Source organism: Triticum urartu, chromosome 7 (genome assembly GCF_003073215.2).
Source record: "Triticum urartu cultivar G1812 chromosome 7, Tu2.1, whole genome shotgun sequence".
Lineage (NCBI taxonomy): Eukaryota > Viridiplantae > Streptophyta > Magnoliopsida > Poales > Poaceae > Triticum > Triticum urartu.
Window position 1 is genome coordinate 363,952,007 of NC_053028.1, and position 23,279 is coordinate 363,975,285.

Here is a 23,279-nt window from a genome sequence, read left to right on the forward strand (position 1 = left end):
GCCTCTAGGGCATATTTTCTTCAAAAATAACTTAACGCCGGAAACGGACAAGAGTTGGAGTACAAATTGGGAAAGTTACATCCGGGGTGTTACAACACTCCACCACTACGAAAGGATCTCGTCCCGAGATCTAGGACTGAAAGAACGCCGGGTACTCAGAACGGAGGTGATCCTCGCGTTCCCAGGTAGCTTCACGGTCGGAATGGTGTGACCACTTGACTTTGAGAAATTTGATTGACTTGTTGCGAGTCTTGCGTTCAGTATCTTCAAGAATAGCAACTGGGTGCTCATGATAAGAGAGATCTTCTTGGAGTTCAATGTCCTCGAAGTTGACGGTGCGGTCATGAACATTTGCAAAGTTTGAAGGAAGCTCGAGTTGATAGGCGAGGTCGCCTCTCTTGCTGACAATCTTGAAAGGTCCCACGTATCTGGGGGCAAGCTTCCCTTTGATACCGAAGCGACGAGTACCTTTCATAGGAGAGACGCGGAGATAAACATGATCTCCGATCTCGAAAGCCAAATCACGGTGCTGACTGTCATAGTAGCTCTTCTGGTGGGATTGGGCTGCTTTGAGATTATCTCGAATAACTTTGCACATCTCCTCTGCCTCTGTGGTTAAGTCATTTCCCAAAAGCTGACGTTCACCGGTTTCAGACCAGTTGAGAGGGGTACGGCACTTCCTGCCATACAGAATTTCAAATGGGGCCTTGCCTGAACTTGCTTGAAAACTGTTGTTGTAGGAGAATTCAGCATAAGGAAGACAATCCTCCCACTTCATGCCGAAGGAGATCACACAAGACCTGAGCATATCTTCAAGAATCTGGTTGACACGCTCGACTTGACCGCTAGTTTGGGGATGGAAAGTTGTGCTGAAGCGGATGTTGGTGCTCATGGCCTTCTGAAAAGAATCCCAAAACTTGGATGTAAAGATACTGCCACGGTCTGAAGAGATCACTTGTGGAATACCGTGCAGAGAGACAATTCGAGAGGTATAGAGTTCCGCCAATTGAGCTGCAGTGATCGACTCTTTGATAGGCAGAAAATGAGCCACTTTGGTGAGTTTGTCGATGACAACGAATATAGCATCATTGCCACGCTTGGACTTTGGAAACCCAGTCACGAAGTCCATTTCAATGTGGTCAAACTTCCATTCTGGAATGGCAAGAGGTTGGAGGAGACCTACTGGCCTTTGGTGTTCTGCCTTCACTCTTCTGCAGACATCACATTCATTCACGAATTGAGCAATCTCGCGCTTCATTCGAGTCCACCAATAAGCCTGCTTGAGGTCCTGATATATCTTCGTGCTCCCAGGGTGGATGGAGAGGAGAGAATTGTGAGCCTCGTTCATGATCACTTTACGGAGGTCACCTTTGGGTACAACAATACGATCCTCGAAGAAGAGAGTGTCCTTGTCATCAAGGCAGTGTCCGAGGAACCAAAATGAAACTGATTAGATGAAGTCGGTTCCTTATGCTTCAGCTGTCGGAAGCATCATGTATGCTCAAGTATGTACACGCCCTGACTTAGCTTTTGTAACTGGGATGCTTAGAAAGTCCGATAACTTGGAAGTTATTGGTTATTCAGACTCTGATCTTGCCGGGTGTGTGTGGATAGTATGAAATCCACATCAGGTTATATATTCACACTCGCTGGAGGAGCCATATCGTGGAAAAGCTCCAAGCAAAAGATAGCTGCCTCATCTACGATGATGGCAGAATATCTGGCATGTTTTGAGGCCACCGGGCAGGCTTTATTCCTAAAGAATTTCCTTCCCGGACTTAAAGTGGTTGACAGCATTTCCAAACCACTGACATTGTATTGCGATAATGAACCCGCAGTTTTCTATGCGAATAACAACAAGTCAAGTGCTGCTGCCAGACACATTGACCTAAAGTACCGTGTTGTTCAACATAGAATCCAGGATCAAACTAATGTTAAGCATATCAGTACGACACGTATGCTTGCGGATCTGCTTACTAAAGGCTTACCACCCAATATATTTCGTGAGCATGTAGCCGGCATGGGATTATTGGAAGCCTCTTGATTCTGGAATTATGGGACCGCTAATATAAACCACTCCCAATAAGTAAAATGTTTTCTTTTCGAAATAGGATGTGTGCTATGAATATTGAGGTTCAATGATTTTTCATCGGCTGTTGTAACACCTTACTCTGGTATATTATTCTTATGGAGAATGGAAAAAAGTCATTGAGCCTAACGATCAAGGGGGAGAATGTTGGTATTGATCTAGAGGGCCAATGGGCCAAAACGAAAATAAAAGACCAGAAACAAGTTACGTTAAATAGAGAAACAGGGAGGTCACGAACCAACGTTCGTACCCCTCGATCTCAACTTATGCGCCCTGATCGGGGGCACCCTAACCAAGTATGGATTTGGTCCCTGCCGCCAGCGCACATAAAAGATGGGGGAGCAGCCGTCACCTACGTCAGACTAGTTCTCGTACGTTTTACTCCTGCTCCCCACATCCCAAAACCCTAACCGATCTGGGGGAGCGCTGCACGACGGGAAGATCATCTCCAAGCTCTGCCCTTGTCCCAGGGCAATGCCGGTGGCGCTCGGAGGGACGCCGCTACTTGCAGCAAGCATCTTCACCGAGCCTGCATCAAGCCTGCATCGAGCAGGCACGGGACCTCGCATCGTCGACACCAATGGTTGCTTCCATTGATGGTAAGAACCTAATCCATCTCTCTGGTCTGTGCTATTAGGTGATCTAACGCTTGGCTTACGATCTGTTAAGTAGATCCTACGGGATTAAAAGTCTAACAACCTACGTATTCCTTTTTTAGTGCTACAAAACTAAGGTTCCATGTAGTTCTCATGGACTAGAATGATACATACATGACAAAAAAACATGAGGATTATAGTTGAATGAGACCAAAACTTCAAAAAAAAAACACTGTTTTCATTTGCTTCTAGTGTATATACCCCTGGACCAAATCATCTAGCCGCGAGCTTCATTTTACTTAGATGGGTCTCTTTGCCCCTGATCGTTCCCAGCCGCACCGTTGGCGACGGCCACACAGGCACGACCTCCCCGACAGAGTCGCCCTGCTGATGCCGCACCGCACTCACCTCCCGCCGCTCCGCGCGTTCCAGTTCCCGCTCGCCACCCACCTCCGTCACACTTGCTCTCCTTCCCCGCCACCACCTTGCCTCTCGCCAGCTCCCGTACCCCGATGGCCGACGCCGCTTCGCGCCCGCGCGTTCGGTAACCCGCACACCACACCACACCTCACCCGGTGGGTCACATGCCCCGCCTCAGTTCGAGCTAAAAGTTTTCCTCGTTCTCGCAGGCGAATCCATTCGCGGAGGCGCCGAGCCCCCTGGCTCCACCCTCGACGCGCTCCTCTCTGGCGCGGAGTTGCTCTGCCTCGCGCCGCCCGCCATCTGCTCTGCGGTTTGCGCCGTCCGCCTTATCGTCACGCGGGGCGGCTCAGTCAAGCCATTCGCTGCTCTAGCGAGTGGGAGGATGTTCGTCTTGCAGTACGTTCTCTTGGTGGGGGCGGTGGCGGTCGGGGTGCTGGTCCGGCGGAAGCAATGGGAGCGACTTTGCCGGGTGGGCGCGGGCGGCAGCGCATCGGCCACAGGTGGTGTGGATTTGGTGGGGAGGGTCGAGAAGGTGGAGGAGAGCGTGCGGGGTGTGTTGGCGGCCGTTGTAGTGCTGTCGAGAACAGTGGAGAAGCTCGGCGTCAGGTTTAGGGTGCTGCGGAGGACGGTGACGGATCCTATCAGTGAGGTACGGAAATTATCCATGAAAATTTTGCTTCGATTTTAGTATGAGTGTAAATATAATGCTGCCAAATATGATCATTACAGATTAGTTAGTGAACATTACCAAACTCGGTCGTGATAGCATTTCCCTGTGAATTGTTCAGTCTATATATGCAAATTGTGCATTAAAATCTTTGTATGACTATTCATAGTTAGTATAGTCAGTTAATGTGCCTGGTGCTTTCTTTTTATCAAGATTGTACACTCGTACACTGCATCCTGGAAATTTGAGCAATTATCATCACTGGACACTAAGTCCTCTTGACTGGTTCTTTCAATAATTGCATCTAGCAACAGTTGAGCATACCATTGGCGATTTGTTACTTCTTCAGCTTGTTAATTGTCAAAATGTACTGTTCAGAATTTTGTTACCACATAATACTGCTCTTACTGAGATAGTGTTGTACTGCCTACAGTCACATATACTCCCTCCGTCCCAAAATTCTTGTCTTAGATTTGTCTAGATACGGATGTATAGCACCTTTCTGAACATGTAGATACATACTCCCTTTAAGCATGGCTACTACCTTTAATGCATTAGTAATACCTAGTCCACTAAATGCGACCAGAGATCAGTTCAAGGAATCCCACCTCCCTCCAGGCCTAGTAAGATTTTGGAGGGCGGATAATTTTCAATTTATCTTGATTTTTCGCGACATGTGCTTGATTTTTGTCTGCATATATTTGGCTTCATTACTTAATGTTTTATGTTCTTGCAGACAGCAACATTAGCTGAAAAGAATTCAGAAGCCACTCGAATACTAGCAGCGCAAGGAAATCTTCTCGAGAAAGAAATTGGTTCGATACAAAAGGTTCTGTACGCGATGCAGGTGACATCTCTTATCAACTTTTTACAGACAAGTATGCAAACTTGCTTTTTAGACCATTCCATACTCATTTCAACATAGTTTATTATTACTATCACTATTCGTCGATGATAAGTCAAATTATCCATGGCCTAGCCCTCATCACACTCCAATGCCCCCCCCCCCCCCCCCCCCCAAGGCCCAAGGACAGCACGTCAGACTTTTGATCGGACTACACTAAGGATAAGGAAAACATTGTACGATAGAATGTTACGTGTTGTAAACCAACACCACACCTGACTCCTATTCCTGTATGCCATCGTGCACTGACATGGAGTCTACCATAACCGGAGCTATATAAGGGGCACCATATAAGGGGATCTGCTCCTTTCGCCTAGTTTAGCCTACACCACGTGGAAGATTTCCATATATAAAGGAGAAGCAAGGCAGGAAGTACGGCTTTTATCCATCTTGGACGCCTGAACCTGGGTATATATTGTGTCTTTTGTGTTCTTTGTCCAAGACCCCTTGGTTTCCTCACGTGATGTCCCCTCAACCACAAATTCCACGTACTCTCTCTAGTACTGCTGTGACGTAAAAGTAAAATACCTTGATAGCTCGCGCTGACCGTGGGGACGTTACGAGATCAGGACAGATCAATGGACGAGGAAGGTTCATCAGGCAGCAAAGTGGATGATCTAAATTATAGACACATAGTTTGATGGCAAGTCAGGAGAAAGAAGCTTGCAAGGATGATCCGTGTATGAGTCGCGAATGGGGAGTACCTATGAGCTACAATTCCAAGAGAGAAGTGAAAGTTATTGCAAGGAATATGACTGTAGTCATTGTAACACCTCGGGAGCGGTCCCACCAAACACAACGTGCACGTCGCAACATACACGCCATGTGAGTGGTATGGTAGGTATCACACCACAATTCTTCAACAGCCTGCAACAAACAAACAAACAAATATATATGTACGAGAACCTCAAGTAACTATCTTCTGCTTCTTGTCTGCTTTTGAACCCTTTATGGCTGGCGCCCGAGAATCGCTCCACTTGCGCCTGACACTCGGGCCACTCGTCGTACACTCTCGGAACCTTCCCTATGTACACGACATAGCACTGCTTTTTCGCCATCAAGGATCTAGGTACCTGTTAGAGATGCATCTTCATCAGGAGAATGTACAATTATATGCATCAAAATATATTTGAGCAACACGAAAAGAAAGGGTTGGCAAATAGATGCAGCATATAGTAAACATAAATAATCAATGCAGTTTCATCGTACGCAAACTAATTAACTAGAGGTACGCAGATCATCGTACCCAAACTAACAAAGTAGCATTACACAAGTTCGGCAGGGACCGCGGACATCGCAAAGTTTCATCGCTACAGAAAGTATACAAGTTCAATCGACACATATCATCATCATCGGCATTGTAAATTACTACAAGTTCCATCCATCCATATCATCGAGGATGCACCCTAGCTTCTTGAGCGGCGTGAGGTCCTGACGTTGCTTGCCTATGCGAGTTCGGACGTCAGCTTGTGATATAGGGCCGTGGTGGAACATCCCTTCTCTTCGACGATTTCTTTCATGATGATCTTCGCAATGTCCCTCTGGATGCGAAAGAAGTCATCTTTAAGTTTATAATCCGCTTCTCCTTGGGATTCTACTCACTTGTGGATATGATCATCGCTTTTGGTTGTCGTGCGAAGCTGTTGGTGATCCCTTCTGAACTCCATCATGAGATGGAGGAGGTAGAATCCATCGTTCCTGCTTGGTTTCAGGACATGGATGCAACAGAAGTTAGTTTTATGTGAGAAACCCGACCTGCGGTTCCTTTGTTTCCTGATTTGCAGGTGGCCACCCCTCAAGCTAAAGCCGTGGAGAGCATCATCTAGAATATTCATTACGTGGGTGTAGTCCTTCTCGTAGTTTCTGGTAGGTTCGAAATACACGGCGTGAAAGACTCGCGGGTAAAGAACGATAAAGATGGCGCGTCCGTTGCTGCAGGGAAAAAAACACCTCAAATTATTTTCCATATGAGCGAGAAGGAATGATTGAAATGTACGAAAGGGTTGTCCGGCACTGACTTACTTTGGATGATAATGCAGGACGACAATTTCTTGGTCCTTATTCCTTATCATGAAGTTTTCGAGGTACTCCCTAGCAGTTTTACACTCATAGTCGCCGAGACTCAAGAACTCGTGCATCTAGTTTGGATACGCCATACAGATTTGCGAGACTTGTTCTCTCGTGATGACGGAGTTCATATGTAGCACAAAAAGGCGGACGATTGTAAAATCGAGCCGCCTTGTCAGAAACATCTCGAAGATATGCTCAAACCGCAGGAAGAACCACCTCCGTGGGTCGTGTGTCGACTTAGAACTTCCCCTCAGGCACACGAACCGCGTATAGCGGATATCCTGGATCCTTCGAGGCTAGTAGGCTTATCTCAGTCGACAGCACATGGTCGTGCAGTGTCCTGAGATCTCCTGATATGGCCGCCAGCGGTTTCGGCGGTAGGATCTGCTCGCCCGCGACATGGAACATGGCCGCACCTTTGACGGGTACACACTCTGCAAAATCCGCTGTCTGGCTGCTATGTGCTCTGGCTTGTTTGTAGGCAGCAAAGCCTTTCTTCGGCTGTCTCTTCCTCTCCTTTTTCTTGGGCTGACCTTCCAGACCCTTCCTTAACCCCTCCACCAGTGTTGTCGGGCTAAGCACTATATGACCCTCGGCTAGTTGAGCCTACGTTGAGGCGGCATCTTCAGGCGTGTCCTGTGAGGATTGCATGAAGAGAGATTTCTTGCAATCAACCCTAGGACGTTCATGCCCGGGCACATCATCCATCTCCTCATCGGCATGCTGATAGCCCGAGTCATCATATGGCTGACTCATCATTTCTACGTTGTCGTCATAGGCGCCTGTATTGAGGAACCGAAGAGGGTCATCCTCGTCCATCTCATCATCCATTCTTTGTTTTACGGGGTCCGCTATTGGACCCCCTTCCTCGCGTCGTCCGCTACTCTCATCCGGCACTACAGGCGCTGGTAATTGCGTAGGCGGGGTGGTGGTGTTCATACCTACTTGCTAATATGTGGTTATTGGTGTGCTCTCGGCCGCCTCCAGACGAAGAAGATTCTTCGGCCATAGCAGCATCCAAACCTTGCAGTTTCCAAGCCGCGTCGGGGTCTCGTCCTCCTCTCCCCCGAGCCGTACTGGAGGAGGCAAATGCTCGTGTCCCGATTTCACACTCGACAAGGTAACCCTGAAGTGGCCACCGGGGATCGGTTGGCCATGGAATGTGAGTTCCAAGGGCTTCGTTATCACCGCCTTTCCCATGTCCACCTTCTAGCCTTTGATCACGTAGAGTACGGTGCACGGGGTTTCGTCGGCCTGGAAAGACATGTCTGCGGCGTAAAACATCCGAAAGGCAACGCAAACAGAATATTCTGTTGGTGCGACGTGTAATTACCGTGAGGGCGTCGAGCTCAGCCAAAGACGAAGGCCCGTCTAGCGTGCCAGAGACAGAGGATGGACTGCTATGAGCGGGTGTGGGTGTGGGTGCGGGCGCGGGTGCGGGAGCAGGCGCGGTTGCGTGAGCAGGTGATGGTGCGGTTTTGATGTTCACCGAGTTGCTCCCGACGAAGCTGGGCATGGGAAAATCATCTGCCGTCTTGTCTGGACTTTCCTTCGTCCAGTTGATGACAGCCGGGATCAAGTTAGTATCAAAATCATTTCTACAGGCAGCTACAACTTTTTTTTGCGTCCCCAGCTTCTTTTTTTTTCAAACGCAAGCTTCACCTTCTCGTCGATGTCCGTCTAACTGAACTTCCTTTTCTGTTTCTTGGCCTCCGGGCCCTCGTTGTAAAAGACCTTCCACGTGGCGTTGTCTCTGGCACCGTGCACACGTCCATATTGCGGCTGCTGGTCCAAAGGGAGTCCCTTCAGTTTGTTCAAAGCCGAGTTGAGAGGGGTGTCCCACTTGGGCCTCATCGACGAAGACTCGCTTTCGGCTATAAGTCTGTATTGCTTCTCCTGCAAAAGGAACGTGAATCGTTTACGAATGTGTAGTCGACTTGATCAGAAGCTAAATAAATGTAAGGTGGTAAAGAATAATTACCAGTATTCTAATCAATTTCCTTGTGATCGGGTCCGTGTAAAAAACCTTCTTTTCCTTGTCCCACTTGTACCCCCTGATGAAGTCACGTTCCAAGGAGGCGGTGAACTTCGCGAAGGGGCCTGGGATCCCCACGGCTTCACGTTCCTCATCCTTCTTATCCCATATGGGCCTTTTGCCAAGGTACCCACGACTTACGAGGCATTGGTGTTGGGGAACGCAGTAATTTCAAAATTTTTCCTACGCACACGCAAGATCATGGTGATGCATAGCAACGAGAGGGGAGAGTGTTGTCTACGTACCCACGCAGACCGACTGCGGAAGCATTGACGCAACGTAGAGGAAGTAGTCGTACGTCTTCCCGATCCGACCGATCCAAGCACCGTTACTCCGGCACCTCCGAGTTCTTAGCACACGTACAGCTCGATGACGATCCCCGGGCTCCGATCCAGCAAAGCGTCGGGGAGGAGTTCCGTCAGCACGACGGCGTGGTGACGATCTTGATGTTCTACCGTCGCAGGGCTTCGCCTAAGCACCGCTACAATATGATCGAGGTGGAATATGGTGGCAGGGGGCACCGCACACGGCTAAGGAACGATCTCAAGGATCAACTTGTGTGTCTAGAGGTGCCCCCCTGCCCCCGTATATAAAGGATCCAAGGGGGAGGGGGCGGCCGGCCAGGAGGAGGGCGCAGGAGGAGTCCTACTCCTACCGGGAGTAGGACTCCCCCCCCAATCCTAGTTGGAATAGGATTCCCCGAGGGGGAAAGAGAGAGAGGGGGGCCGGCCACCTCTCCTTGTCCTAATAGGACTAGGGGAGGGGGGAGGCGCGCGGCCCACCTTGGGCTGCCCCTTTCTCCTTTCCACTAAAGCCCACTAAGGCCCATATAGCTCCCGGGGGGTTCCGGTAACCTCCCGGTACTCCGGTAAAATCTCGATTTCACCCGGAACACTTCCGATATCCAAACATAGGCTTCCAATATATCAATCTTTATGTCTCGACCATTTCGAGACTCCTCGTCATGTCCGTGATCACATCCGGGACTCCGAACTAACTTCGGTACATCAAAATGCATAAACTCATAATAACTGTCATCGTAACGTTAAGCGTGCGGACCCTACGGTTCGAGAACAATGCAGACATGACTGAGACACATCTCCGGTCAATAACAATAGCGGGACCTGGATGCCATATTGGCTTCCTACATATTCTACGAAGATCTTATTGGTCAGACCGCATAAAAACATACGTTGTTCCCTTTGTCATCGGTATGTTACTTGCCCGAGATTCGATCGTCGGTATCCAATACCTAGCAAGTCTCTTTACTCGTTCCGTAATACATCATCTCACAACTAACATTTTAGTTGTAATGCTTGCAAGGCTTATGTGATGTGCATTACCGAGAGGGTCCAGAGATACCTCTCCGACAATCGGAGTGACAAATCCTAATCTCGAAATACGCCAACCCAATATGTACCTTTGGAGACACCTGTAATGCTCCTTTATAATCACCCAGTTACGTTGTGACGTTTGGTAGCACCCAAAGTGTTCCTCCGGTAAACGGGAGTTGCATAATCTCATAGTCATAGGAACATGTATAAGTTATGAAGAAAGCAATAGCAACATACTAAACGATCGGGTGCTAAGCTAATGGAATGGGTCATGTCAATCAGATCATTCAACTAATGATGTGACCTCGTTAATAAAATAACAACTCTTTGTTCATGGTTAGGAAACATAACCATCTTTGATTAACGAGCTAGTCAAGTAGAGGCACACTAGTGACACTAAGTTTGTCTATGTATTCACACATGTATTATGTTTCCGGTTAATACAATTCTAGCATGAATAATAAACATTTATCATGATATAAGGAAATAAATAATAACTTTATTATTGCCTCTAGGGCATATTTCCTTCAATTGGTTCCCCGTGTTACTTTGCTGAAGCCCCTTGAATTTCTCAGCCTTAGACTTGACTGCGGCGGTAGTGCAAGTGTCCTTGAACTTTTGGATCTCTTCCGTAGGTGTTGAATTGTCCTCCAGAATTTTGGACAGGGGTTCTTTAGCATCAATAGCTCGTTTCACCCTCCCTTTTTAGGAGGCCAAATCATTGCTGAACATGCCCATGGCGTGATTGTTAATCTTTTTCATCTTCGGATCATCCCACGGGTGTTCTATGCGGTCATCCCGGTCGGGGAACTGGAATCTCTTGTGCAGCTTCGTTAGGAGCAACCGCTTCAAATGTTTTTTACCCCTTAAGTCATCATCGTTGATGCTTGCGGTTTCCTGTAGGATGCATCCGAGTTGGTTCCCGTAGCACTTGCGAGGTTCATCCGGCTCTAATGGCTCAAACTTGCCAGGGGCCATCTTTGTGATCAGCAGTCGTTCGATGCCGAGTTTGTTAGGTTTTCGTATCCTCTGCTTCTTCTTTTCGTTAGCGGCTTCGGCGCCGGTACCTTCCCCACTGGTCTCGGCGCCGCCATCGGTGCTAGTGCCATCGATGTCGATGTCGGCGTCAGTACCATCATCGAGGCCGCCCTGCAAACCTTGACTATGCTTAGTAGCCAAAAAGTCGAGGTAGTTATGTTCACCCTCATAATCCATCTCGTCTGCATCGTGGTCAGAAGGCCCGGTTTCTTCGTTGTTCGACATGTTTCCTACGATTAAGTCCCCTCGTTTAATTCTTAAACTATAATAAAATGAGTAATGACATAAAAAAAGTCTATGGTTGCCGGAATGTCGTTTCATTCCCGTCTCAGCACTCGATATGCCTACTTTCTAGTACAAGTCATGCCAAAATTCACGGAAATTTTTGGAAATTTTGGCATGACCTTTGCTAAAAAGTGGACATATCAGGCGTCTGAAATTTACCGGGACGCAAATAAATCAACATTCCGGCGAAACATAAGCCACTCGAATCATTTACCCTGCACATAACCATTATTTTCCAAATATCACATGTCCAAATTCCAAATATCACATGTCTAAATCACATGTCCACTTTAAATTTGCATATAACAGGAAGAAAAATATAGAACTTGAAGAAAAAATGCAAGAAGTCCTTTTTCTTCACAATATTTGAAACTAGTGTCAATCAATTCTGTTTTTTCTTTAAATAGCAACAATTGCTTTAACTAAAAGAAATTAAATACCTAGAATTCTGTTAACTACACCCAAAACACCTAAAATACCTAGAATTCTGTTAACTACACCTAAAACGCCTAAATTCTGTTAACTACACCTAAAACACCTATCGAGCCTACTAGAACCTCCACCAATAAAAATTCCTAGAATAATATTTTTGTCCTAATTTGATACCTAGCTAAATACCAATAAAAATTTCTAGAATAGTATTTCTGTCCTAATTTGATACAGAAAGTATACACATAAAAAATTGACTTGATTTATGTCCTATTTTATAATATGGACAATTTTACCTATTTTTTGACATAAAACTTCTATGAATATTTTGGATTCAGAATTCACAAAATGCATACAACCATGAACAATGGGAACATCAGAATCTAGCTATTTCATCAACACATTTTCTGAAATTTGAATTCACAATTTTCTGAATTTTTAATTCACAACGTCATTTTCTGAATTTTGAATTCACAAAAGCTACAGTTTTTCAATTGTAAATTAAACCTAGCTATTTCATGAACCCTAGAACCTAACTACAAAACCTAACTGCATGAACCTAACTACATAAACCCTAGAACCCTAGAACCCTTAGGCAGAGAGACAGAGAGAGAGAAGGGGCGGAGGACTTACAAGGGGCTAGGGGAGGCGTCGGCTGCGAGGTGGAGCTTGGGGGAGACGGGTGCGGGTGGAGGAGCGAGCGCCGATGACACGGGCGGCGACGGACGGGGCACGGGCGACGACGGAGGGCGCGCGGAGGGCGACTACGCGGCGTCAGAGGAGAGGGATCAAATGGGGAATGGGATGGAGGAAAGAAGCAGAGGAGGAAGCGCGAAAATGGGGAATGGGATGGAGGAAAGAAGCAGAGGAGGAAGCTCGCGCAGGGGGTTATGTCAAAATAGCAGTAGTGCGGTTTCGTAACCAGCGCTATAGCTATCTTAGGTAGCTATAGCATGTGTTACGGAACCACGCTACTGCTATCCTAAGTAGCTATAGCGCGGGTTACAAAACCGCGCTACTGCTATTTTAAGTAGCTATAGCTCCTTTTTCATTATTTTGTATCATTTTCATTTTCTTTTCCTTTTCATTTCTTTTTTTCTTTCTCCTTTTTCTATTTCTTTTCATTCACTATTCTATTCCTTTTTCATGTTGTTTTCTTTCCTTTGTTTACCTTTTCTTTTTCTCCTCTGAAAGACGACTAAGCTAGCCGGAACCATATGCATGGTGGGAAGGGGATACAATAATGTATATGACTAAGACGATATTTATTACACATCATCTCGTCGATAACGATTAAGTGCGTATACAAAATAAATACACAGACACACATAGGTAAAATTGTGTCTACCATAACTTGCCACAGAACTAGTTAAGCGTCGCTAAACTTTTAACGGTTTAAAAGTTATCAAAAAATATGAAATAAATATGGGAGCATCTCTCTAATGTAATAAGATGGTCCAATGGAGGGATTGTCAAAATATGCATCTATGTGTCCTCGGCAAAAATAATAAGCATTTCAGCTCACTGCGACATAAATATATACTGAACTATTTGTTTTTTTTGCCCAGGACACATACAATCGTATATTTTAAATCCCTCTGTTGGATCATGTTATATTATAGGTATATTAGTTCAATATTTTTTTCATAATTTTTGAGAACTTTTGCATCGTTGAAACCCTTAACTAGTTCTATGGCAAGCACTTATAGAAAATCCATATATATATATATATAAATGATGCATGGTTTCTTAGCATCTACGTTTTTGTTTTTGAGTGAGCTTCTTTCCCTTCTTGTATGTTGACGAATAATTGAGCCCCTTGTTGTGACTTTTCCTTTTCCATGGAGTATGATCTTTCTTGGTAATGTAGTATTGATTTTTCTTTTGACGTATGCTTCATCGTCATCTTCCCTCATCGAGTTGCCGTACTGGTCGTAGTCTTCCTCGTTGGCGACTCTATCCATTTCAATGACGTTTCTTTTGCCTCTTCTCACGACAACACGGCTGGGATTCCTCGAGTCGGTTATGAAGAAGCAATGTGTCACGTGCTTAGCGTGTACTCATGACTCGTTTTTTACGATGGCGTTCACAGTAGCGCTCTTGGCGTCGGGTATAGACATGGTAGTGAAATACCGGTTTTCTCTTTCGACATTCTTAGCCCATCTGACACGGAACATCACTGCACTGTGTAGTCCAGAGTAGTCAAGCTCCCAGATCTCCTCGACCCTTCTATAGAATCTTTCAGTTGTTGCGTTGTCGCCGGTCATGCATTCCATCGTCACCTCTGAGTTTTGAAAATCACTGTTTATATCTTTGGCCTCCGTGTAGAACGTGTATCCGTTGATATCATATTCCTGATAGATTGCGAGGTTGGCCGCGGGGCCATGTGCTAAGGCGTATATAAGCAAGCCGTCCGTAGAGCCCTCTTCCGGGGGATTAGTAAGAATATGCTCTTTGAACCAATGCAGGAAAGTGGAGTTGTGCTCTCTAGTAACTTCGGCGTTCATCCTGCATAGCCCCCGGCCACGATACTTCTTTGCGATGGTTTCCTTGTGCAGTGTCACGAAAGGATCTATCACGCCTAGGTGATGTAGCACTACTAACTTTGCTATGTCAAAGTTGTTGCATCGATCCGAGTAACCCACATGCAGTTCCCTGCGACCGTTGGAGTGACCTTCGAGCCTCCCAAGGTGCTTCTTAACGGGCAAACCAACACCAGGCCGGCCTCCGCCATATAGATAATTCTCACAGAAAAAGATGCACTCTTGTGTCAGATAGCCCTGGACGATGCTTCCATCTGGTCGGGACATGTTACGAACGAATCCTTTGATGACCCCATTCATCCTCTCGAACGGCATCATGTTATGCAGGAATGATGGCTCCAGGTCTATTATGTCGTACACAATGTGGACACACATATGCACCATTACGTCAAAGAATGCGGGCGGGAAGTAAATCTCAAGCTCATTTAGTATCACAAAGATCTCTTCCTGTAGCCTTCGGAGCTGCTTCACACTGATCGACTTTCGAGAGATGACGTCGAAAAAGTTGCAGAGACCAATAAGCGTGTCACGGACGTGTTTGTCCATTATCCCTCTAAAGGCAACAGGTGTAGTATCTGCGTCATCATCACATGACAGTCATGGGACTTTATCCCGCTGAACTTTTTCTTCTTGGTGTCTAGAAATCTGCTTATCTTCCCACAGTAACCTGAACTAACATTGATTCCGGTATGGCACTTAAAGAATTGATCGATCTCAGCCGGACTTAAGGTGAAGCAAGAAGAGGGGCAATAATCCTGTTCCTTCACTTTTTTGCCCTTCTTCTCCCGCGCCTCCGTCTCCGTCTTTGTCTTCTCTGACTTTTTACGGGGCGTTATGTACAGATCTGTCCTGATTTTCAAATCTTGCAAGTCTCTTCTTGCCTTCGGCCTATCCTTGGTTTTATCCGGCATGTTCATCAGTGTCGCAAGCAAGCTCTGAAGGACATGCTTCGTGATATGCATTTGATCAAGGCAATGAGGCGTGTCGAGTTTGTGCCAGTACTCTAAGTCCCAGAAAACAGACCTCGTCTTCCATACCTTCAGCAGCGGCTCCGGCACCTTTTTCATCGTCTTTCCCGGCGCGGGGCACTGTTCCCAGTTTTCAACAGCTCATCGATTTCGGCGCAGCTCCGCTTAGGTGGAGGTTCTCGATGCTCAGCCTCACCATTGAATAGATCTCCATGATTTCTCCACGGGTCGTCCTTCTCGAGCCATTTTCAATGCCCCATGTACATGATTTTTCTAGACCCGCCATCTTTCGTTGACGTTAGCTGTTGAGACGTCGTATCACCCATGCACCGTGTGCATCCGCAATATTCGTGGCACAACTGGCCTGCGGCATATCCGTAACTGAGATAGTCGTGCACCGTCATGATCAGCGCGGCTCTCATATAGAAATATTCGTCTTTGCTGGCGTCCCATAGAAGAAAGAGTAATGGAGGGGGGGGGGAGAAGTAGTGAGAAAGAAGCAAAGCGAGGGAGAGAGGAGGTGGGAGCTAGGGGAAAGTAAAAGAAAGAGAGGATGGGGGAGGAGGAGGGGGTAGGAAAAGGTGGCTGCTGTGCCTTAGCAGCAGCGAGGGTTGGGAAAACGTGCCGCTGCTAAAATCGTAGCAGTAGCGTGCTCCTGCAACACGCGCTCCTGCTATGTGGGCCCCGCCATGTGGCAGCTTCAAACTTAGCAGCAGCACTCTCCCCTGAAAACGCGCTACTACTATATACTTAGCAGTAGCGCGTGTTTTGGAAGGTCGCTACTACTATACCTAGCCTGTCGGCAACAGTGTGGCAATTATAGTTGTAACGTGTTTTCCTGCAACCACGCTACCGCTATGTAGATAACAGTAGCGCCCTTACTGACCACGCGCTACTGTTAAGTAGCAGCAGCGCTTCATTTTAACGCGCGCTACTGATAAGCCTCCATGTATAAACTTTTTCCTAGTAGTGCATTTGAGGATAACTACCACTAGTGATAGGAAACATTTGTCCTATATGACGCGAAAGTGAGGGTGCGCGCAGAAACTCTAATCGTACGCTCCGGATGCTAATTGCACACCGTTCAACCGCACTAGCCGCTCTTATAACTAACCATGGTAAAAGCGCACAGATAATTCTCGTTACCGGCTGCCACACTTTGCACATCTGCCCCGTGGCACTTGTCGCTAAGCATGGTAAAAAAGCTAGCTTATGTGGTAACGTGATTAAAGCCTTTACTGGTTCCTATGCATATGTACTAATTTCAGTAAAGGTTCTTGCAAAAAATAGTAACAGGATGAAACCATTACTACATTTTGACCTGTGTACATGGTACATGCTAATTTAATTTATGGTATTTTCCAATGGAGAAACATATTTGATGGTAATTGTATTAAGGTCAGGTAAGGAGCCTATGGCTATTAGTTGCTACTATGTACTATAGGTAGTAATTGCAAACATATCAATAGTACGATGTCAATTACCGAGAGCAATTTTGTGCAAATATAGTAAACCAAAGCAAGGTCCATAGTAAACCTAAAATAATCTTGTGATTTCTGTGAAGGCAATTAGGCCCTAGGGTAATTCGACCCTAATTTCTACACGGCTTTCATTTCCATCTTAGTTGCTAAAGAAAAAAAATGAATTATACCATATAGTAATGTAATTACTAGGCACTGCCAACCGTAACACCAAGGACCCGAACCCGAAATAGTAATGCAGTTACTATACACTAGTGGCTAGTGTATATGGGCATTACCATCTATTCATATACCCATTACTAACAATGATTAGCGGCCTTAGAAGCGGGACGTCGTGGAACACGCGAGCATTGATAGTAACCAAATTAAATCCCGTTACTATTCTCTTTAAACACCTTTACCCTCAACTATTTAGCAGCGGTGGAGAGATCTACTTCTGCGGTGCGACCCGCCCACCTAATTAGGCCGGAGCGTAGGCCACCCGGGGTAGTTACCCCACATGTCCCATATACTATCATGTGCTACTATATACAACTTTATCATTTTAAATATGTTCATATACTATATCTAAAATATTTCAAAGGAAGATAGACGAAAAAATTGTATGTAAATCCATAGTTTTTTGTATATTTTGAGAATACCTTCGTATTTGTAGATATAAAACAATGTACTAAAAAAACAGTGCATACTACCTAAAGAATAGTATATATACTATCCAAATGTTCTTATATACTACTCCCTTCGCCCGGAAATACTTGTCACCAAAATGGATAAAAGGAGATGTATCTAGATGTATTTTAGTTCTAGATACATCTCTTTTTATCCATTTTGATGACAAGTATTTTCGGATGGAGGGAGTACATATTACAGGTATATACTCGGTTTTGACAGATACTACATACAACATACAAAACTAACGTGAAGGTAACTACCACTGGTGGTAGGAAACATTTGTTTATATATTGTGCTAACACTTTCGAACTGCATGCTCAACGCAAGTGCACGACATTTTTTAAGTAAGAGTACTGCAATACTGAGACGAATGAACTTCTCGTCGCAAAAAACTGCACGCGGTTTTTCGATACTGTTTTTTATTTAATTTTTAAACTGTTTGTCGGAATGAGGCGTGTGATATACCGTTGGAAAGCTATGGATTAGGTGCAACTTCGCCATGTTGAACACTTTTCGAGATTCTTCACGGTTTAAGAGCAGTTTCGAAAACGGTGCGGTGCCCGACGAGTGACAGCGAGCGTCTTTTCGCGTTTTTTCCCCAACGGCTCGTCGGAACGATGCAAATGATATGCCGTTGGGAAGATATCGTCAAGGCGCAACTTTTTCATATAGAATACTCTCTCTAATTCCTTACGGTTTAAGAGCAATTTCAAATTTACCCAAACACGAAAACTCTTTTAAAATTTGGGATTTTTTCGATACGGTTTTCGCGGAAGTTTTTTAACCATTTGTCGAAACGAGGCGTGTGATACGCCGTTGGAAAGTTATAGAAGAGCCACAACTTTGATATGTAGAACATGTTTTGAAGATTCCTGGTTTAAAATTAATTTTGGAAATGGTGCGGCAACTAACGAGTGATGGCGAACGTTTTTTCGTAATTTTACCAAACCGCTCATCGGAATGATGCAAATGATATGCCCTTGAAAAGATATCAACGAGGCGCAACTTTTCGATGTAGAACACTCTAATTGCTTACGGTTTAAGAGCAGTTTTGAAATTACCGAAATGCGGATGCTCTGCTTTTCACGACACCAAAACCGACGCGTGGACCGCGTCAGACAGAAGAATGCACTGATTAAGACTGAAAGCCACATTGCATCAGACGGGGAAGCGAACTGCATGATTTCTTTTGTCAGATGTAAATTTCCCCGGAGGAGGTGGAGTGCGCTTCACATCAGGCGTAAGTGAACCGCATTACTTTTTTTTTTGTCGTTTTCATAACAATTTTCTGCACTTCACATTTTTGGGAGTAAGTGAATCGCAACAGTACTGAAAGTGAACTGCGAAACTACCGAAAGTGAACCGCGACACTATCTAAAGTGAACCACATGAGTTTTTGCTGTCACTTTTCTGACCTTTTTATGAACGAAAGTGGACCGCAAAGACGAGGTCAAGTGAACCACAACACTATCAAAAAGTGAACCACATTACTCTTTTTCTTGTTTCCCTAAATTTTTTTCGCACTTCAAGTTAGGCGCAAGTGAACAGCATCACTCTCGAAAGTGGAAAGTGTACCGCGGGGGCAGAATCTAGTGAACTACATCTAGAAAGAATCGAACTTGCGAAAGTGAACCGCGGGGGTATATAACTAGTGAACTACATCTAAAAAGGAGTAAACTTCTTTGAGATACTTTTTCTTCTTTTGGTCGTTTACCAAGTGAACCACGGAGTATTTTACACTGAACCATAATCTCACATGAAATAGTACTAAACTTCAAAAACAAAATAGACGATAGTACACATATACACACAGCCGTCCAAATCACAGAACACAACCTAAAATAAACAAAAAAAATGCATCCGAACCGCAATGCTCTAGTAGCAGAACCGCACAAGCCAAATTGTCATGTCCTATACACGCAATTGACAATTGTCATGGCCTATCCACTAGACATATCCAGAAAATCGGTAGTGAACCTGTAGTAAAATTAGTAACCTCTTTACTATAGATGCACTTTTGTACTACACATGTCTGGCCATGAAGTTTGTCATAACACCCCATGCAACACATAGTAAAAATGCTAACCACTTTACTGCACATTCCTGGGAAAACAATCAGTAGTATAACATGTAGTACAGTTAGTAACTTCTTTACCATAGATGCATGGACATGGTAGAGGCTGGTGCACCCCCCCTCCCCCCGAGCCGCTCCCGCAATCGTCCTCAGGGGCAAATCTGGCCGCTTCCGCACTGTCCCCTCCTCTCGGCCTCTCTCCCCTACCGCTGCCGTTAGGCGTCGTCAGGCAAAGCCCGGCTGGCGTAGGTGGCAGCGGGGAGCTTCTTCCCCTCGGCATGGTCAGCGGCTGGCGAGGGACAGCGCGGGGGCGTCGGGTGGCTGCGGGCCCGGCGGCGTGCGCTGGGAGTGCGGGGCAGCGGCATGACGGCGCCCTGGGGCCTGGACGGTGCGCGGCGGCTGCGGTGTGTCCTCCCCATCAGGTGGCGGCGCGTGGGGCGGCACGGGCCAGATCCGGTGCCGGTGGCTCGTCTTTCGGCGGGGGCTGTGGGCGGCATCGACCATGGCTGGCTTCTCCCTGATGTAGGTAGGGGCCGCGGTGTGGTGGCGGCGGTGGTGGGGTGGACTGGGGCGGAGGCGGGCAACGTTTGGCACTGTCGGCGGTCTCCCTGGTGCCACGGCTGCGCATGGCTTGGGTCACGGTCGGTTGTTTCCTCTTCACTGTTGGGTGGGGGTAGCAGCGGCGTGGTGGCGGTGCGTGCCCGACGGCTCCAACGCTTGGAGCTCGCCGGGCGGCGCGGGTTGGGCAGTGGCCCGGTGTGGCTGCTGCTGCTCCGGCCGTGGGTGGCTCCACGGCAGCTTTGCAGGTCGGCTGCGGCGGCGGCTGGCTTGTGCTGGCGTCGACTCTCCGTAGGCGGCTTGTGTCGGCCTTCGCTATCTCTTCTCATTGTTCGGGCGCTACTTTCGTCGAAGGGTTGGCCTTCTCTCCAGCTGCGGTCCATCTCTCGTCTGCGCTACCGTCGAATGGGTTTGGCTTCCCCTCCAGTGCTGGTCCATCTCTCCGGTCTCGGCCCGGTGCTGCAGGCCCGAGCTCGTCCGTTGCCCGGCTGCAGGACCGAGCTCGTCTTGCGCCCGGTGCTGCAGGACGGGTAGACGGAGGCTAGTTTTGGCCGGCCTATAGGGTCTCAACGCCGGGGGCCGCCCAGGGGTGCGAAAGGCGGGGCCTTTCCGCTCGTCTCTTTGGTTGGGGTAGCGGCGGGTCTCGGGTGAGGTGGTGTCAAGGTTTTGGATGCCGGGGCGGCGGCCCTGGTGGTGGTAGCGCGGTGCTCATGGGCACAGCCCGTGGCTTGGTGTTGCCCGGTGGCCATGGCCGTGTTGTGGTGGCTGGGTTGTGGCGTTCGATGGTGGTGAGTGTTGGCCAGGGTGAAAACCTGTTCTATCTTTGAACTGACCGGCGGCGGCGAAGCTTGTTCCCTTCTTGAAGGCATCGTACCGGCTCTCATTGCCCTCGTGTTGCTCCAGGGGAAACTTTGATCCTCGGATTGGGCGGTGGCGGCGCTCCGGTGTCATAACCTTCTTGAAGTCGTCGCCTTTGAGCCCACGGTTCGTCGTACACGGCTTCATCTCTTCGCGGTGGCGTATTCATGGTTGAAGCCCCTGGTTGCTCTTGTAGTGCTAGGGGTGGTGTGGCTGCGCTCAACGTGTATGTATCATGTCTTGGGTGTGTACGTGTCTTGTGGTGGCGTGCGTTTGTACCGGGTTGTTGATCGTTGCTTTATATATAAAGCGAGGTGAAAGCCTTTTTGGGTAAATGCATGGACATTGTTAATAAAATTTCAGATAACATGTAGTAGTAAATATGTGTTGTTTGGGCTTTTGCTTCTGCTTTTACAGCTTTTCCACTTTGGCCAAAAAGCCATAAAAGATCCTAAATAGGTGCTTTTGGAGCTTTTATGGTTTTTGGAGCTCAAATAGGTTATATTGATTCATCAAAAGCCAAAAAAGCTCCAAAAGTACCTATTTCTTTACGGAGGGAGTACTATATATAGCACGGTTAAATTGACTAGTAAAGTGATCACTAAACGCTATTATATTTCTTTATAATTTACTAGTCAACTCGCTCGTTAAAAAACTCCAAAAAAGCTCCAAAAGATCACTAAACGCTCTTATATTTCTTTATAATTTACTAGTCAATTTTACTGGTTGAAGAAACTTGTGGGTTAGGATAGTAAGGACATGGTTACATATATGTGCAAGAGTCTTTTACCATCAGGTGGAAACTGCGGGTTGGGACGTGGTCACTTTCTTAATGAGCGAGTTCGATCGTGGTTCGAATGGCCGGGGCGTAGAAGAAGTTAATATATACACAACGACTCCAACGAGTCAAATTTAACTAATGAACACATACAAAGGTCTTGTGATCAAGATACAAGTAATAACAGAATCGAAATATACCTTAGACAGGTAAGATTTAACAAATGGCTAAAGAAAACAAGTGGCGTCCATATCACTGCCCATACCACTATCTGAGGGATAACCATAGCTAACGTTGTCATACAGATTATCTGTTGAAGGAAAATAATTAGTAAAAATCCAATCCTCGTCCCCAACCTTCTCTCATTGCCGACACCATGGGCAGCCAATCCTCGCTCCTCTGAGATGTACCCAAACATTGTCACGTTCATCGGTCTTAAGACTGGTAGCAATGAAGTTCATCTGTCTTAGGACCGGTACCAGTCATCGCATGCGACACTAACTCTTAAGGACTGTAATGTTTTCTCGGGTGCTTTTTCATTCTTCATGCATTCCCCTGTATGGAGTTATATTTATTTTTCACCTTTTGTTGAAGTCTCCCGTTAATATATCTTGCAGGAACAACAAGAAAAGCAACTTGAGCTAATCCTTGCAATTGGGGAAGCAAGTAGGATATTAGATGACAAGCAGGACTTAGGCCAGGAAACTGCTATATCTTCCAGTTCAGCTCCAGATTATGCAAATATAAGGGACCCGAATATCCATGGAACATCAGATTTTTAGGCACGGCAGATCAAATGTTTTTTTTGGCAATTTACGTTGGCGCAAGGATGGCAACTAAACTTACCACCCTCGGCAAACATAATTTGCCATGAAAAACGTTTGATTTGCTATGCCTAAAAATCTGACGTCAGTTTTTTTTTAGCATTTCAAAATATAAAAGCTGAAACACTTGCAGGCGGCAATAAAAACCCTGATTTCATTTGCCGAAATAGAAGCTATAGAAGCGTCATAAGCCTCTGCATTAAGGTTTTGTACCATCCAAATAGTGAAGAGGAATAGATGATTAAAGTGGTTCCCTGACGAATAAAATCACTGCTTTGAACAGTAAGCTGCCAGCAATATTTTGATATGCTCTTTGTAAACACAGGAAACGCAGAATAAATACACCATAACGTGTGATATGTGCAGAGCAAAGCTGTTGTTTTTACAAGATCCCACCTCATGTCTGGTCAGTAAGAAGATAATCGCTGCTTTAAACATGAAGATGTGGCTAATATTTTTTATACCCTATATTTGTAAAATACAGGAGGTCTAGAATAATTAACTGCAATATATATGTCTGTTCAAGCATGAACGCGGCTGGTGTCCAATAAGCTGCAAGCACGCTGAGAAGTTAAAATATGGAACCGGCTGGCAGTGGCTGGGCAAGTAAAATTATCTACTGAGCATTACCCATCTAGCTAGGACTGTCCAGT

At 46.3% G+C, this 23,279-nt stretch overlaps 1 protein-coding gene across 1 annotated transcript; it reads left to right on the forward strand.

Annotated features, from left to right (window-relative positions):
• Positions 1–2,965: 2,965 nt before the first annotated feature.
• On the forward strand, positions 2,966–22,988 carry LOC125519887. Its single transcript, XM_048684666.1, has 4 exons — positions 2,966–3,229; positions 3,315–3,757; positions 4,512–4,622; positions 22,420–22,988. Exons 1-4 carry the CDS (start codon positions 2,989–2,991, stop codon positions 22,582–22,584), a joined length of 960 nt encoding a protein of 319 aa, XP_048540623.1. The 5' UTR covers positions 2,966–2,988; the 3' UTR covers positions 22,585–22,988.
• Positions 22,989–23,279: the final 291 nt, after the last annotated feature.

What these genes read in the sequence shown, in the direction of transcription:
- LOC125519887 (XM_048684666.1), top strand. Translation starts at nt 2,989, where the DNA reads ATGGGTCTCTTTGCCCCTGATCGTTCCCAGCCGCACCGTTGGCGACGG. An exon ending in GCTTCGCGCCCGCGCGTTCG is followed by an intron (nt 3,230 to 3,314) that starts GTAACCCGCACA and finishes TCGTTCTCGCAG; the next exon opens with GCGAATCCATTCGCGGAGGC. An exon ending in TGACGGATCCTATCAGTGAG is followed by an intron (nt 3,758 to 4,511) that starts GTACGGAAATTA and finishes ATGTTCTTGCAG; the next exon opens with ACAGCAACATTAGCTGAAAA.